This window comes from Nerophis ophidion, linkage group LG07 (genome assembly GCF_033978795.1).
Source record: "Nerophis ophidion isolate RoL-2023_Sa linkage group LG07, RoL_Noph_v1.0, whole genome shotgun sequence".
NCBI lineage: Eukaryota > Metazoa > Chordata > Actinopteri > Syngnathiformes > Syngnathidae > Nerophis > Nerophis ophidion.
This window is the reverse complement of record NC_084617.1, coordinates 57,987,986-58,006,257: the sequence shown is the minus strand read 5'-3', so window position 1 is coordinate 58,006,257 and position 18,272 is coordinate 57,987,986. Positions and strand designations below refer to the sequence as shown.

Below are 18,272 nucleotides of genomic sequence, written 5' to 3'. Positions count from 1 at the left end.
GAGGTCATCATCCTTTTTCATTGTCCCACTAAATCTCTGTAAAGCACCAGTTCCATTGGCAGCAAAACAAGCCCAAAACATAATATACAGTACCACCACCGTGCTTGAGGGTATGATTGGTGTTCCCGGGATTAAAAGCCTCACCTTTTCTCCTGCAAACATATTGCTGGGTATTGTGGCCAAACAGCTCAATTTTTGTTTCATTTGGCATCACATGGACAAAGATAAGACCCTCTGGAGGAAAGTTCTGTGGCATAGCAATTTGGTCCGCAGTTTATTTTTTGAAGCGCGCTCCAAATAAAATGGAAATGGATAGGATTGGATAATGTACAAAATGCTTCCCAAGACGTTTGCGCTCAGTTTGACATGGAGAAGAAGCAAAATTGACGTTGGTCAGTAGTTTTCACGACGAACCCGGGGATGGCAGCAGAAACGTATGAAGAAGTTTGATTGATTGAAACTTTTATTAGTAGATTGCACAGTATCAATCAATCAATGTTTATTTATGTAGTCCTAAATCACTAGTGTCTCAAAGGGCTGCACAAACCACAACGACATCCTCGGTAGAGCCCACATAAGGGCAAGGAAAACTCACCCCAGTGGGACGTCGGTGACAGTGACAATGATGACTGAGAAACCTTGGAGAGGACCGCATATGTGGGCAACCCCCCCGCCCCCCTCCCGGGCGACCGAGAGCAATGGATGTGGAGCGGGTCTAACATGATACTGTGAAAGTTCAATCCATAGTGGATCCAACACAGCCATGAGAGTCCAGTCCAAAGTGAATCCAACACAGTAGCGAGAGTCCCGTCCAAAGTGGAGGCGGATCAGCAGCGCAGAGATGTCCCCAGTCGATACACAGGCGAGCGGTCCATCCTGGGTCCCGACTCTGGACGAGCGGTCCATCCTGGGTCCCGACTCTGGACGAGCGGTCCATCCTGGGTCCCGACTCTGGACAGCCAGTACTTCATCCATGGCCACCGGACCGGACCCCCTCCACAAGGAAGAGTGGGACAGAGAAGGAAAAAGAAAAGAAACGGCAGATCAACTGGTCTGAAAAGGTGGTCTATTTAAAGGCTAGATTATACAAATGAGTTTTAAGGTTAGACTTAAATGCTTCTACTGAGTACAGTACATGTTCCGTACAACTGACCACTAAATGGTAACACCCGAATAATTCATTCGACTTATTTAGGTCGGGGTCCATGTTAATCAATTCATGGTAATCAAGTCATCGGTTGTACAATATTAAGTTGTTTTTGTTCCTGTTTAAGTGTTTGAATTGTTTTTTATTTTTTATTTTTATAAACCTTTATTTATATTTTTCAACTATTACAAAGAAGTATATAAACAATAACAGTCAAAACAAATACAAAAACAGTAAAAAACAAACAAACAAACTGGATCCACTTTGGACTGGACTCTCACGGTTGTGTTGGATCCACTATGGATTAAACTTTCAAGGTATCATGTTAGACCCGCTCGACATCCATTGCTTTCGGTCTCCTGGGGGGGTTGCCCACATATGCGGTCCTCTCCAAGGTTTCTCATAGTCACTGTCACCAATGTCCCATTGGGTGTGAGTTTTCCTTGCCCTTATGTGGGCCTACCGAAGATGTCAGAGTTGTTTGTGTTGTGGTTTGTGCAGCCCTTTGAGACACTAGTGATTTAAGGCTATATAAATAATCAATCAATCAATCAATCAATGTTTACTTATACAGCCCTAAATCACTAGTGTCTCAAAGGGCTGCACAAACCACTACGACATCCTCGGTAGGCCCACATAAGGGCAAGGAAAACTCACACCCAGTGGGACGTCGGTGACAATGATGACTATGAGAACCTTGGAGAGGAGGAAAGCAATGGATGTCGAGCGGGTCTAAGATGATACTGTGAAAGTTCAATCCATAATGGATCCAACACAGTCGCGAGAGTCTAGTCCAAAGCGGATCCAACACAGCAGCGAGAGTCCCGTACACAGCGGATCAGCAGCGCAGAGATGTCCCCAGCCGATACACAGGCAAGCAGTACATGGCCACTGGATCAGACCGGACCCCCTCCACAAGGGAGACTGGGACATAGAAGAAAAAGAAAAGAAACGGCAGATCAACTGGTCTAAAAAGGGAGTCTATTTAAAGGTTACAGTATACAAATGAGTTTTAAGGTGAGACTTAAATGCTTCTACTGAGGTGGCATCTCGAACTGTTACCGGGAGGGCATTCCAGAGTACTGGAGCCCGAACGGAAAACGCTCTATAGCCCGCAGACTTTTTTTGGGCTTTGGGAATCACTAATAAGCCGGAGTCCTTTGAACGCAGATTTCTTGCCGGGACATATGGTACAATACAATCGGCAAGATAGGATGGAGCTAGACCGTGTAGTATTTTATACGTAAGTAGTAAAACCTTAAAGTCACATCTTAAGTGCACAGGAAGCCAGTGCAGGTGAGCCAGTACAGGCGTAATGTGATCAAACTTTCTTGTTCTTGTCAAAAGTCTAGCAGCCACATTTTGTACCAACTGTAATCTTTTAATGCTAGACATGGGGAGACCCGAAAATAATACGTTACAGTAGTCGAGGCGAGACGTAACAAACGCATGGATAATGATCTCAGCGTCTTTAGTGGACAGAATGGAGCGAATTTTAGCGATATTACGGAGATGAAAGAAGGCCGTTTTAGTAACGCTTTTAATGTGTGCCTCAAAGGAGAGAGTTGGGTCGAAGATAATACCCAGATTCCTTACCGTGTCGCCTTGTTTAATTGTTTGGTTGTCAAATGTTAGAGTTGTATTATTAAATAGAGGTCGGTGTCTAGCAGGACCGATAATCAGCATTCCCATTTTTTTGGCGTTGAGTTGCAAAAAGTTAGCGGACATCCATTGTTTAATTTCATTAAGACACGCCTCCAGCTGACTACAATCCAGCGTGTTGGTCAGCTTTAGGGGCATGTAGAGTTGGGTGTCATCAGCATAACAGTGAAAGCTAACACCGTATTTGCGTATGACGTCACCTAGCGGCAGCATGTAGATGCTGAAGAGTGCAGGGCCAAGGACCGAACCCTGGGGAACTCCACACGTTACCTTAACGTAGTCCGAGGTCACACTGTTATGGGAGACACACTGCATCCTATCAGTAAGATAAGAGTTAAACCAAGACAGGGCTAAGTCCGACATACCAATTCGTGTTTTGATACGTTCTAATAAAATATTATGATCGACGGTATCGAAAGCAGCGCTAAGATCGAGGAGCAGCAACATAGATGACGCATCAGAATCCATCGTTAGCAATAGATCATTAGTCATTTTTGCGAGGGCTGTCTCCGTGGAGTGATTTGCCCTGAAACCGGATTGAAAGGTTTCACATAGATTGTTAGACGCTAAGTGTTCATTTAACTGCTCCGCAACAATTTTTTCGAGGATTTTTGAAATAAAGGGAAGGTGAGACACCGGTCGGTAGTTTACCATGAGGTCATGATCGAGGTTAGGTCTTTTAAGAAGAGGATGAATAACCGCTTTTTTGAATGCTAGGGGAACACTGCTCGAGGAAAGTGATAAGTTTATAATATTTAGCACTGATGGACCTAATAATACAAAGAGCTCCTTGATCAGTTTCCCAGGAAGAGGGTCAAGTAAACATGTTGTTTGTTTTATTCCATTGATTGATTGATTGAAAAACAGTATATTGCAGCGCCAGGGGGTTGTAAATTATTAAGTTCATCAGAATAGTTGAGCTGAATGAGAAACTATATATTTTTTGGACTTATTTTAAAATTTATTTTTCTAGTTATTTACCGTATTTCCTTGAATTGCCGCAGGGCATATAGTATGCGCCTGCCTTGAATTACTGCCGGGTCAAACTCGCGTCCCAAAATAATTAGCGCATGCTTGGTATTACCGCCTGGTCCAACTCGTGACGTCACGAGTGACACTTCCCCTGTCATCATTTTCAAAATAGAGGAAGCTGATTTCAATACCGGTAATTTGAAATCGCATAAATAGAACAAGATTAAGAGTTAGTCAGTAGGATTTAAAGGCCTACTTAAATGAGATTTTCTTATTTAAACGGGGATAGCAGGTCCTTTCTATGTGTCATACTTGATCATTTCGCGATATTGCCATATTTTTGCTGAAAGGATTTAGTAGAGAACATCCCCGATAAAGTTCACAATTGGAGAAAAGCCCTGCTTCTACTGGAAGTCGCAGACGATGACGTCACATGTTGATGGCTCCTCACATTTTCACATTGTTTTTAATGGGAGCCTCCAACAAAAAGTGCTATTTGGACCGAGAAAACGACAATTTCCCCATTAATTTGAGCGTGGATGAAAGATTTGTGTTTGAGGATATTGATAGCAACGGACTAGAAAAAAAAAACGCAATTGCAATCACGTTGCATTGAGACGGATTCATATGTTTTTAGAGACATTTACTATGATAATTCTGGGAAATCCCTTATTTTTCTATTGTGTTGCTAGTGTTTTAGTGAGTTTAACAGTACCTGATAGTCGGAAGTGTACGTCCACGGCCGGGTGTTGACGCGCAGTGTCTCGGGGAAGTCGACGGCAGCTGTACTGGAGGCGCAAGCTCAGTTGATCTCCGGTAAGTGGCAAATTTTTAACCACAATTTTCTCACCAAACCTGCTGGTTGACAAGTGTTCGGGATTCCTGTCCGCTGTGATCCATAGTAAAGTTTCAACTTCGTGAATTTTAAACAAGGAATCACCGTGTGTTTGTGTGGTTAAAGGCTAAAGCTTCCCTACTCCATTGTTCTACTTTGACTTCTCCAATATTAATTGAACAAATTGCAAAATATTCAGCAACACAGATCTCCAAAATACTGTGTAATTATGCTGTTAAAGCAGACGACTTTTAGCTGTGTGTGTGTGCAGTGCTCATATTCATAACAGCCCGCGACGTCACGCGTACACGTCATCATTACGCGACGTTTTCAAGAAAAAAGTCCCGGGAAAATTAAAATTGCAATTTAGTAAACTAAAAAGGCCGTATTTGCATGTGTTGCAATGTTAATATTTCATCATTGATATATAAACTATCAGACTGCGTGGTCGGTAGTAGTGGGTTTCAGTAGGCCTTTAAGGTCCAGGCTTACATCACACTCAAATTTTTACTGCATACCTTTGGTAAGTGCCGGAGTGAGAAGAGGTTTTAAAATAATTAGCGCATGCTTACTTTTACCACATGCCTTTGATAAGTGCAGGAGTGAGAATAGGTTTTAAATTAATTAGCGCCCCGGCGGCAATTCAAGGAAATACGGTATTTTAATTTTGTTGTTGTTTTGTTTCCTGTCACTCCCTCGCCCACACTCCAGTCCTGTAGGGGGCGGTAATGTACCGTAAGTTAGTTTGCCAACCGCCAATAAAACTAAAAAAAGAAAATTACTTATTATTATCTCTCTTCCTTCGCATTGCCAATATTCTGTACAAACCGCGCTTTTCGGATGGTATGTAGTAACTTTTACTAACATATGTAAGAACAATATGTGTCAAAGAATTACTGACCGCAGACGTGTTCGTATTGTTTCCTTACAGGATTCCCCGTGCTGCTAGCTTGTTATGCTAGATAGTGCTGCTTCTAGTTCGTCTTTCCAGTCACTCTCAATGGACGACCGCCTCTAAGGTTGTCTAACATTATTTACCCTTACTTGGGAACAATGGCGACCCAGAGAGCACTTCCTCAGAGTAAAGAAACTCTTCTTCAGAGCTACAACCAGAGACTTAAAGATGACATCCGGTCCATCCAGGACAACTTCACCGAAATTATCAAAACGGCAAAGGTACTGTGACTATGGATGCCACGGAGTCTGTTTGAGGATAACAAAGAAAAAAGAAACTTGTTCAGTAATTATAATTTAAATACAATGATGGAAAGTGTGGCCATCAGGAGTCTTGTTTCACAATGAACATCCTGTTCATTGCAAAGAAAGCTATAAAAATAAAAGCATGGTAGTAGGGCTGGGCGATATTGGCTTTTATTAATATGGCGATATTTTTAAAACATATTGCGCTATGTTATATATATTACGATATTTTTCCTTGGCCTTGAATGAACACTTGATGCATATAATCACAGCAATATGATGATGCTATGTGTCTACATTAAAGGCCTACTAAAAACCCACTACTACTGACCACGCAGTCTGATAGTTTATATATCAATGATGAAATATTAACATTGCAACACATGCCAATACGGCCTTTTTAGTTTACTAAATTACAATTTGAAATTTCCCGCGATGTGTCGTGTTGAAAACATCGCGGTATGATGACGCGTGCGTTTGACGTCACCGGTTGCAGCGGACATTATTTTCCATCCCGATCCAAGCTATAAGTAGTCTGCTTTAATCGCATAATTACACAGTATTCTGGACTTCTGTGTTGCTGAATCTTTTGCAATTTGTTCAATTAATAATGGGGAAATCAAAGTAGAAAGATGCAGGTGGTAAGCTTTTAGCCTTTAGTCACAAAAATACAGCCGGTGTTTCCTTGTTAAAAATTCTCGAAGATGAAGCTTTACTATGGATCAGAGCGGTCAAGCGAACATGGATCTCGACTACATGTCAACCGGCAGTTTTCGGTGGGAAAATTGTGGTAAAAAGTCCCCTCTTACCGGAGATCAGCAGAGCTTCTGTCCTGCTGCAGCTTCATGACTTCTCTCAGAGATTGGCGTCAACACACCGGTGGACACACCCCTCCGACTATCAGGTACTATTTAACTCACTAAAACTCTAGCAACACAATAGAAAGATAAGGGATTTCCCAGAACTATCCAGTAAATGTGTCTAAAAACATCTGAATCGCTCCCAATGCATTCACTTTTTTTTTAAACTTTTTATTTTTATTTTTTTTATAGTCCTTCACTCTAAATCTCCTCATCCACGAATCTTTCATCCTCGTTTAAATTAATGGGGAAATTGTTGTTTTCTCGGTCCGAATAGCTCTTGCTGCTGGAGGCTCACATTATAAACAATGTGAGGATGTGACGAGCCCTCACACCGGTGACATCATTGTCTGCTACTTCCGGTAAAGGCAAGGCTTTTTTATTAACGACCAAAGGTTGCAAACTTTATCGTCGATGTTCTCTACTAAATCCTTCCAGCAAAAATATAGCAATATCGCGAAATGATCAAGTATGACACATAGAATGGACCTGCTATCTCCGTTTGAATAAGAAAATCTCATTTCAGTAGGCCTTTAAACTTTCATGCAGAGAGGGAAATCACAACTAAGTCAATTGACCAAAACTGTATTTATTAAATACTCTTTATTCTCTCACGGTAGACTTTTTAAATGAAAGAACAAATTAATAGTGTTGCTACCTTTTTGTAGTATAACTTCTGCTGCATACTTTTGTATATTGCTGTTGTCTGCTGAATATCTTGCCACTTGAAGCCAAACCATCACCAGATGATGGATCCCCTGCTCTTTATTTTGGGCATTTATTGTTCTTCCTCCATTTGTAATCAGTTTCGCACCTTCTCTCTCTTGTATTGTCACAAGCTCTGCTCCGCTCTGCTTGCTCGACCTGCCTCAGCTAACGTTACCCATGCTGCTACCTCTCTGCTCGGCAAGAGCGTATGATGCTAGACGCGTGACAGTATGTGACGATTGTAAGAAAGCAGGCTTGTTTTACGTCTCTGTGAGAAGGAGACACGAGAAGGAGTGAGAAACGCCAGTAATGTAATGTCCGCAGCTAAAAGCTGTGTGAGAATATATAATCGAATATTACGATATAGTCATTTTCTATGTCGCACAGAGACAAACCTGCGATATATCGTTTATATCGCTATATCGCCCAGCCCTACATGGTAGTATTAACTAGGATTCTACCACACATGGTAGAAGCTTATCATCGTTATTTCCATACTTGCCAACCTTGAGAACTCCGAATTCCGGAGATTGGGGGCGGGGAGGTGTATATTGTAGCATCCCGGAAGAGTTAGTGCTGCAAAGGGTTCTGGGTATTTGTTCTGTTGTTTATGTTGTGTTACGGTGCGGATGTTCTCCCGAAATGTGTTTGTCATTCTTGTTTGGTGTAGGTTCACAATGTGGCGCATATTTGTAACAGTGTTAAAGTTGTTTATACGGCCACCTTCACTGTGACCTGTATGGCTGTTGCCCAAGTATGGCTTGCATTCACTTGTGTCTGTGAAAAGCTGTAGATATTACGCCCCCAATATTTTTGTCTAGGTGGAATTCAGGAGAATTCAGGCGAATGGCTGCCCCGGGAGATTTTCTGGAGGGGCACTGAAAGTTGGGAGTCTCCCGGTAAAATCGGGAGGGTTGGCAAGTATGGTTACTTCTGTTAAGCAAAGATAAACCTAGTTGTTTGTGTTTTTATTAGAGGATGAGGACCTCATTAGCATTTAATTTTTCACACAACTCAATGCCATCCATTTTCTACCGCTTATTCCCTTCGGGGTCGCGGGGGGGCGCTGGCGTCTATCCCAGCTACAATCGGGGAGAAGGTGGCGTACACCATGGACAAGTCGACACGTCTTCGCAGGGCCAACACAGATAGACAGACAACAGTCACACTCACATTCACACACTAGGGCCAATTTAGTGTTGCCAATCAACCTATCCCCAGGTGCATGTCTTTGGAGGTGGGAGGAAGCCGGAGTACCCGGAGGGAACCCGTGCAGTCACGGGAGAATATGCAAACTCCACACAGAAAGATCCCGAGCCTGGGATTGAACCCAGGACTGCTCAGGTATTGTGAGGCACATGCATTAACCCCTGTTTCACCGTGCTGCCCACAACTCAATGGTCAATGGGTTAAACTTTTATAGTGCTTTTCTACCTTCAAGGTACTCAAAGCGCTTTGACACTATTTCCACATTCACCCATTCACACACTGATGGCGGAAGCTGCCATGCAAGGCCCTAACCATGACCCATCAGGAGCAAGGGTGAAGTGTTTTGCTCAAGGACACAACAGACGTGACAAGGTTTGTAGAAGGTGGGGATTGAACCAGCAGGAACCCTCAGGTTGCTGGCACGGCCACTCTCCCAACTACGCCACGCCGTCCCCCATCAACAAATTGTTGATCAGAATTAGAAATACTTTAATAATCCCCGAGAGGAAATTAAGATTTTCAACACAATCCCATTCAAGAGCAGACAAACTTCACAGGGAGACGGAACAGGATCGCTGACGGGTTTGGCAATTTCCGGCGCCCCTTATAAAAAGGGTTTGAAACAGGTAAATGCTGGGTAAGGGTTGAGAAAAAACAAACAAAAAATTCAGTCTAAGCTTGGGCCCTTAGAGAGGGGTCCAGACTGAGGCTAAGGAAAAAAACCTCAGTGTCTTAGCACACATAAACATGTGTGTAAGAGGGAAACATCCAAACACACAAAGGACATTAAAAGAGCAGAACTGATTCAATGAGCCACTACTACGCACAGTCACAAAAGTAAAACAATAACAAAAAAACATATACATTGTGGTGGCCTCTTAGATGTTCCACGCCATCGTCTGCTGGGGTGGGGGTAGCATGGCCACAGACAGGAGCAGACCCAACAAAGCAACCAAAAGAGCCGACTCCACCCTCAGCCGCCCGCCAACTCTCAACCAGTTTCCAGTCCGCATGGGTGAGCGAGGATACATCCAAAGAGACCGAGGTGTCCGATACCTGCTCATTCAGCCAAGACACTGTGAAGCTCGTCTGTCCCGGCGCTCAGCGCCAGCTCCGCAGCCATGTCTCTTTATCTGCATCTCCAGTCTCTCCAAACCGACTCTGGTGTGGTAGAGATCCAGCAGCTGGTCTCCATGGCCAAAAGGCTCCCGGGAGGCAGATCCAGGAGTTCACAAAAAAAGCACAGCAGAAGTCACGAAAGTGCCACCCCTTGTCAGACAGTCCCAGATGTCGGTACATGTTAAAATAATGCGATTATTACTAACCTTTACTAGAAGAAGAAAATACGATATTGAAAATGGCTTATTTCAATTTTTTTCTTATTCAATTTAAATAAAGAGGTAGATGATATTTAGACTAAAGAGAGGAAAGGAAGGGTGTATTGTCTTCTAGAGAAGACGCAATGAAAAATAGTTATTGTTTCTTTAAATAAGGAATGAATTCATGAAGCACATGATGGAAAAAAAACACACCCCTTTCATTCTGTACTGGTGATGTCCCTGTCTTCTTTTCTTGCACACACTATAATAAGTGTTTTAATGTGTGACATGTTGTCATTTAATTTTTTTCCCATTTGTTCATCAAGATAGAGGATGAGACGCAGGTTTCTCGAGCAACTCAGTCAGAGCAGGACCATTATGAGATGCATGTACGAGCAGCTCACATCGTAAGTGGGAGCGCACAACACAACAACAGAACACACAGAATTTGTTGTGCACTTTGTCTATCATTCACGATCCATATGTGAAACAACAACACATTTCTTTCTTTCTTTATGCATTCTATTTTGAAATAAACTGCACATAAGAGGTAGCTAACAATGGAAGTGGTGGGATTTGCTGTATTCCACCTATAAAGCGTGTGAAAAATTAAACAAAAAACATTTTATATACACGCTGTAAGTATATATGTAACGTAATAACAGGCACAGTCATAATAACATGACATACTGTACATAATTTCAAGCACAGGGTGGCACATTGATTTCACAGACGCATTTCAACGTTCGCTATTTCTACAACAAATGATTCCTCGATCCGGGGCCTTAAATTTTTCAGCCTAAATATACAGAGGATGAGCTACAAGTTTTAGAGGCTGAGTGATGAGCAGATCCAGCTCATCACTCCATCAACATACTAAACAAGAAATGCAAACTGCAATCATAAAAAAACAATCACTCACTGTACAATATCTGCTCTCCCTGGGATCCCGACTGATGGGATGTTGATATCTTCTCTTTTGCGAATGAAACAAAGTCACGATGTCATCAACAAGCTACATTCGCAGACAATCCCATTATAATGTGTTTTTCCACAGGTAGCGCCACATCTATATGTAGCAGTCTAAATGTATCTTGAATTATATGAAATTTTGCAGCTTTGCAATTTTCAAACCAGATTTTTTTTTTCTTCAAATCTACCCAATCCTGTGCAGAGTTAATGTCACCCTCCACAAAGTCATGTTAGTGTAAATTGTATTTTCTCTTTATTTCCAAATCACAGAAGAAGTCATTTAAGCATACATTAGTGCTAAAATGGGTCACTTATTTACTTTTTTTAAATAAACTGAACAATCTTACAGTATGTTCTCAAATATTTGCACGTCATATTGTCAGTTCTGTTTCTTCATAGTCACGCTTAAATCATAATTCTCCTCTGCTCTCTGCCGTGGGTTTTTTCTCTCCATGGATTATGTTGGAGTCTTTGGGTCTGGTCTACTAGAATCCCAAATACCACGCTCTTGAAAAGCATGTGTACTACTAGTGGGCATGTTGAGTGTGATCTACCAAGACTGTGTAGAATTCATAACTGGTGCAGATCGCCCTATTTAAATGAGGAATTTGCGAACACTCATTTACTGCACATACATGTTTTCCAACCTGTTTGTGATGTTGTTGAACTAGCAGCATACATCTATAATCTGTTAACACATTTTCTGCAATATAGAGTCGCAGTCAAGACAACAGAGACTATTTTTAGCTCACTGACTATGCTCTGAAGGGAGGCGATGTACCATCACAACAGCAGCACATTCATGCATCTGAAATTGATCCAAACGCAATAAAATACATTTTGTAAGACTTTTTTCATAAAGGAGATTTATTATAACATACAACACCAAAGTGCATCAATTGTTTTTGTTTTAATCAGGCCCTAAAGTCATCAATACAATCATGTTTGAATAGATTGTATGTATATTTTTTACTCCATCTCCTTTCCCACAGCCCTTTGCATAACTGTCAGTTTGCATATACTTTTCAGACATACTTAATGACACAAGAGAGCACTTGCAGAGCAGTTTCAGCCTTGAAAAATCACACTGCGTCTGCTGAATAGTTATATTTGCATCTCCTCAGTATTATGGGCTTTCTGATGATACAGCGTATATTCTGCATAAACATGACAACAGACACGCTAAATTGATTGAGCTCCTTATTCTGCTCACTTAAGGGGACGCAATCCTCTTCACACGATTTTAGTAGATCAGCTTTCCATGTGTCCTCAAGTTTGCCTGTTTTAGTAGATCAGGCCCTTTTTGTTTAGTTCTATTAGGAAGGGGATTGATATGCTGTAGAACTGATGATTGTATTACAGTCATGTTAATATCCTGTATCCAGTATATTTTAATATAATACATGTTGTACTCCACATCCTTTGTTAATATTACAATACATGTTTGTTTTAATCATTAATTGCCTAGTAATGGAAAATCGGTAGCTCAAGTCTAATAACAAATGCATTACTTTGTATGGCTGATATGGTGCAACATGTTTTGCTGCATCATCAGGTACGTGCGGGCGAGTCCTTGATGAAACTGGTGTCGGACCTAAAGCAGTTTCTGATCCTGAATGACTTCCCTTCGGTGAACGACGCCATCAGCCTCCAGAACCAGCAGCTGCGCTCGCTGCAAGAGGAGTGCGACAAGAAGCTGACCTCGCTACGGGACGAGATCGCCATCGACCTGTACGAACTTGAAGAAGAATATTACTCCTCCAGGTACAAGTAGGCTCATACTCGCCACACACCCCCCACCCATCCCGCCGCTGCCACCATCGTCATCATCATCCATCTCTTGCTGTGAGTGAGCGGTGAACACACACCATAGTAACATAGTGGCTCTACCCAAATATTCTCATGCTTTATGTTTACTTCTCCATGAAATGTTTCATTTGTTCAACTCAGACCAAAGTTGAGCTTTCCAAAGAGTGAACAGACTACCAGAAGGATAAATTCAGCGCTGAAAATATGATAGCAAAGCAAGTACTGTACGTCTCAACATTTGGCGGAAAAGGTCATGTTTTAATACATTATTATCATTAAACTAGACGGTAAAAGTATGTTTATTTATGGACAAATTTGTTGTTGATCAGAAAATGCAGAGTTCCCTGGATCACTAAACACCATTTGTTCAAGACAAGTACTGCTCTTAAAGAAACACTGCACTTTAAAAAAAAAATGCCCACAATCCCTTTGTGGGACAAGAACACACGTCTTTCTCTTTTTTGTGTAATCTAAATTTTAAAATACGGCTAGTACTAGACGGCTAACAATGTAGCTAATGGGGGAGTCTATAAAGCCCTTTCAAAAAACCGCTAACAAAACAGCATTTACCATAACCTGCTTTATATAGATAGGTATAGCTCGGTTGGTAGAGCGGCCGTGCCAGCAACTTGAGGGTTGCAGGTTCGATCCCCGCTTCCGCCATCCTAGTCACTGTCGTTGTGTCCTTGGGGAAGACACTTTACCCACCGGCTCCCAGTGCCACCCACACTGGTTTAAATGTACAAATTAGATATTTGGTTTCACTATGTAAAGTGCTTTGAGTCACTAGAGAAAAACTGCTATATAAATATAATTCACTTCACTTCACTATTATAAGAGCTTACGCCAATTAACTACTTTTAGTGGTGCCTTGATCATGAGAGGTAACTAGCTGATTCATCACCTCTAAAGTTGGTAAAATATAATTCTAGATTGTAAATCAGGGGTCCACAAACATTTGGATTGGGGGGGCTGTTCCTGGTTGAAAAAAATCAATTTTCTGAGAGCGAAGATTTCACGTTATTGATGGGAAAATGCATTTTTAGACAATATGAGCACCGAGAGTAACAAGTGGTAGAAAATGGATTAAAAAGGACACATTAAAATAATAATAATAATAATAAAAAATAAAAATATATACTGTATATATATATATATATATTTATTATTTTTTGACTTGGGACTTCCCGGCCTGTGGGCCGTAGTTTGGGGAACCCTGTTCTAAATCATGCCTCTCACTTGTATTGTAGAAGGTTGTGGCCATAAACCGAGAAGTTGGGCAACTTTGAAATTCAATTTTGTCCAGAAGACATCATAAGGAAGACGCAACAATATGCTGGTTTTCTCCCACTTTTTTTCTTTTAAACAAGAAGAGTGAGAATTATGATGAATTAATCATCTGAACGGAGAATTCAAATCTTGTGCTGAACGATTTAAACATCCAATCAGTCGGCATCCCTGTGAGAGCGGCCATTGTTCAGTAGGTGATAGTTTTATTAAAGTAGGTGATAGTTTTATTATGTTCGTAATTTGTTTTTCTTGTTTAGCACTTAGCAATCAGTGTTACCTGATACTTAGTGTTTCTCGAAAGCTAGCACTGCTTATCACACAGCTTATAAAACGTATAGCTCATCATCCTTATTATTCAGGCTTAAATTACAAGGTTCTGGATCATCATTTGTTCCAAAATAGTTTATAATGGCTCTCATGAAGTCTGCCATGGTTGCTTGTATTTGTTATTGTCAAATATTCTGATACAGCGTTTATTTTGCATAAATATGACGACAGACACGCTAAATGGATTGAGCTCCTTATTCTGCTCACTTAAGGGGACACAATCCTCTGCACACGAGTTTACTAGATCAGCTTTTCATGTGTTCTCAAGTTTGCCTATTTTAGTAAAATCAATGTGTCTCTGAAATGCTTACAATGACCAAAATACATAAAAATTACATTTTATGAATGAGCTTGTAACTATATTACACATACTGTATACTTAGTGTGTATATAAAAATATGATTTATTATTATTTATTTTTTTTATAACGCTTTATAGGCGGAATAAATTGAATCCCATTACATGCTTTGTTAGCCACCTATTGCTTGCAATTATTTACCAGTTAGAATGCATAAAACAAAAATGACGTGTTCTTGTCTGACACAGGGATTGTGAATGATGGACAAAATGAATACAAGAAAAGTGCAGTACCCCTTTAAATCAAAGGTATACTATAATATAAAATGCACACAATGACTGTTTTATTTGGTTCACATTGGGTCATCCTGTATCGATCCGTTGTGGTGAAGAAGGAGCCGAGTCGGAAGGCAAAGCTCTCAATTTACCGGTCGATCTACGTTCCCATCTTCACCTATGGTCATGAGCTTTGGCTTATGACCGAAAAGACAAGATCACGGGTAAAGGCGGCCGAAATGAGTTTCCTCCGTCGGGTGGCGGAGCTCTCCCTTAGAGCTACGGTGAGAAGTTTAAAGTAAAGCCGCGGGTCAGGATGCCACCTGGACGCCTCCCTAGGGAGGTGTTTAGGGCACGTCCGACCGGTAGGAGGCCACGGGGAAGACCCAGGACACGTTGTGAAGATTATGTCTCCCGGCTGGCCTGGGAACGCCTCGGGATCCCCTGGGAGGAGCTGGACCAAGTGGCTGGGGAGAGGGAAGTCTGGGCTTACCTGCTTAGGCTGCTGCTCCCGCGACATGACCTCGGGTAAGCAGAAGAAGATGGATGGGTCATTTTGAGTTAGAAACCCCTTTTTGCCTCTGATATATTTCTCCTGTTGCAGCACATCACATCTGTTGAATGGCGACTGTAGTAGACTACTTTAGGGCTGTAAACTCAAAACGGTTCAATGACCGTCTTCACTATGTCACATTTTGTGTTGAACAACCCAGAGTGTCGTCAGCTTCCCTACAACTCTGAACAGGGTTCTCGATGGATCCACACTTTTATCATGTTGAATTCTCACCCATGTGAACGTGCAAAGGTTCAAAGAACTTTAGTCATATCAGCACACATGAGATGGCACGAAATTTAGGTCTGATTTAGCCCCTGATTAACAAAATAATGATAGAATTTACATACTTGAATAGAAATGGATAGAAATAGAGTAGGTTATAAATATCATGAACATTTTAATTTTCCTGAAGGAATTAATAAAGTACTATCTATCTATCTAAAAGTAATGGACTGACTCAAACTGGTGGGACTAAGCATCAGTTTTCCTGTCTTATATTGTACAAATCGTAGCTTTAATTTATGAGTGTTGTTTTTTATGGTTGGAGTCTCCGTTTTCAGGGCTCCTTGTGTTGTGCTATCAGAGATTCTTATTAGTCTGTAACTGATACTGATTCCACAGATTTCAAATGAGTGATCTAGGAAGTGTGCATTTAAGGTTGTGATCCACCTCCACAAGCCCAGGTGGTGTGACTAAAAGCGGACTACATTTTCGACTGTGGATTTATTATAAATTTGAAAATCGTATTTATTAGGGAAATCCCTGCCATTCAAATGCAATTTCATGCTTCCTTTTGAAATCCACAAAGGGGACCTAAGGTATTGTAATCTATATGTAAATCACTTTCTTGTGGGTAAGATAATATGTATTGGATATTCTTTGGTGTAAAGTATGCGTGAATTTTGCTCCACGGTCACAAATTTTAACCTACTTTCTGCGTAAGTCTGGAAGATGTTTGTAGAGGCGCTCCTAGATTACAAATGTAACCATGCCCCACCCTTTCTAAAGGTAACATAATATATCTTTAGAAAATTGACTTTAACTATATATCTTAAAGTCATCATTACTATTTTTTTACATACATGGTTGAAAATTAGCTTCATAAACTGCATATAGATTCACTCGGTTACAACATTAACTACACCTGCGCGCACACTGATCAATTAAGAACTTCATAAAAAAAAGTTATTTATCTCAGATTAGAGGAAAATAATATTCTAGCCCACATTTTTTGTATTTCCTTAAAGCCTGAAGCAGAAGAGGACGGGCTCCTCCCCCTCTGGCTGAGGGCTTAATGTCCAAATAAGTATGTCCACCAAGCCGCGACGTCACAACGTAGCAAGACTGTAAAACCTGCAAACAGCGCATGAACCTTATGATTTGATGGTTTGTTTTTTACACAACTATCCAACACTGTAATAAGATTTATAAGTCAGAAAAGGCTAACTTTATCATAGGTGCCCTTTAAACACAAGGGTGAGACCGTTTTGTTAAACATTTTGTTCCCGTGCTGTGCCAAAAATTAACAGCACCATTTGGCCTTAATGCCAAGATACATGGCATCCGGAAACTGCCCAAAGATACTGTAAGTGTGCCAAGCTCCTGGCATCATATTCAAAAAGACTTCCGGCTGTAATTTCTGCCAAAGGTGCATCAACAAAGTTTAGAGCAAAGGCTGTGAATACTTATGTACATGTAATTTACTTAATACATTCGCAAAAAAAAACATGTCACATTGTTATGGGATATTGTGTGTAGAATTTTGAGGGGGGGAAAATTATTTATTCCATTTTGGAATAAGGCTGTCACATAAAATGTGTGTCGTGAATACTTTCCGGATGCACTGTACATACAGTACAGGGCAAAAGTTTGGACACACCTTCTAAGTCACAACACAACTGATGGTCTCAACTCCATTGACAAAGCAAGAAATTCCACTAATCAACCTTGAAGCTCATCAAGAGAATGCCAAGAGTGCCCCAAGCTGTATTCAGAGCAAAGGGTGGCTATTTTGAAGAAACTAGAATATAAAAGATGTTTTCAGTTATTTCACCTTTTTTTGTTAATAACGCCACTTGTTCATTCTTAGTTTTGATGCCTTAAGTGACAATCTACAATGTAAATAGTCACAAAAATAAAACCCATTGAACGAGGTGTGTCCAAACTTTTGGCCTGTACTATAAATAAGAACCATGAGAATGCAGTACCGTTACACCCTTATCAAATGAAACTCTAAAAGTCCTTTTAATCGCTTGTCTTTACTAATGTGGTCTTCTGTTTATACTTCAATAGATCAGCTGTGCTTGTCTAAATGCACTGCATAGTGGTTTTGTGAGTACATATTAAACCCAGGAGAGGTTCAACACGTGTACCTAATTAAGTGGCCTTTGTATAACATTTTATAATTATTTCTCTGAATAATGCATCAAATAAGTGACATTTTGAGGGACTGTTACAGTTTGATGTTGATTTGAGATCAAATCTGAAGTGGTGAGTAGATGTTTAGTAATTTGGTTTTCCCTTAATGGCCTTTATGCTTGTGACTCAGGTGCTCAAAAATAAACATTAAAACTTTCACATGGTTGAAGACGTGTGCCAATGTTTCCAACAAATCAATGATTAAAGAAGTTAACCTCAGGAGAAACACTCAGTTTGTGGTGTTCTTCTATGAAAAAGCATTTAAGTGTGTTGGGGCGCCAGGTGTCACGTGCTGCATTTGCTCTGCTTTTCCTTCCATCATCAACTAATCATCTTAAAGTGTTGATCGCCGTTGACTAAGTTCATCAGCAGCTGTCGTCTTCCAGTTTCTGGTGCTTTGTTGCTTAACTCTCCA

General features: G+C 40.9%; 1 protein-coding gene across 3 annotated transcripts in view; it reads left to right on the top strand.

The window, feature by feature from the left end:
* The first annotated feature begins 5,304 nt into the window (after nucleotides 1–5,304).
* The window catches only part of med22 (mediator complex subunit 22), a 13,551-nt gene continuing 583 nt past the window's right edge, over nucleotides 5,305–18,272 (top strand). Inside the window, exons 1-4 of one of the 3 annotated variants that reach the window (XM_061906686.1) lie at nucleotides 5,305–5,459; nucleotides 5,548–5,792; nucleotides 10,239–10,319; nucleotides 12,440–12,648. In XM_061906686.1, coding sequence (XP_061762670.1) covers nucleotides 5,670–5,792; nucleotides 10,239–10,319; nucleotides 12,440–12,648 — 413 coding nt within the window. In that variant the 5' untranslated portion in view covers nucleotides 5,305–5,459; nucleotides 5,548–5,669. Of the gene's footprint in view, nucleotides 5,460–5,547; nucleotides 5,793–6,024; nucleotides 6,721–10,238; nucleotides 10,320–12,439; nucleotides 18,027–18,272 lie in introns of those variants that run through there. The other 2 variants (XM_061906688.1, XM_061906687.1) reach the window with 2 other exon arrangements.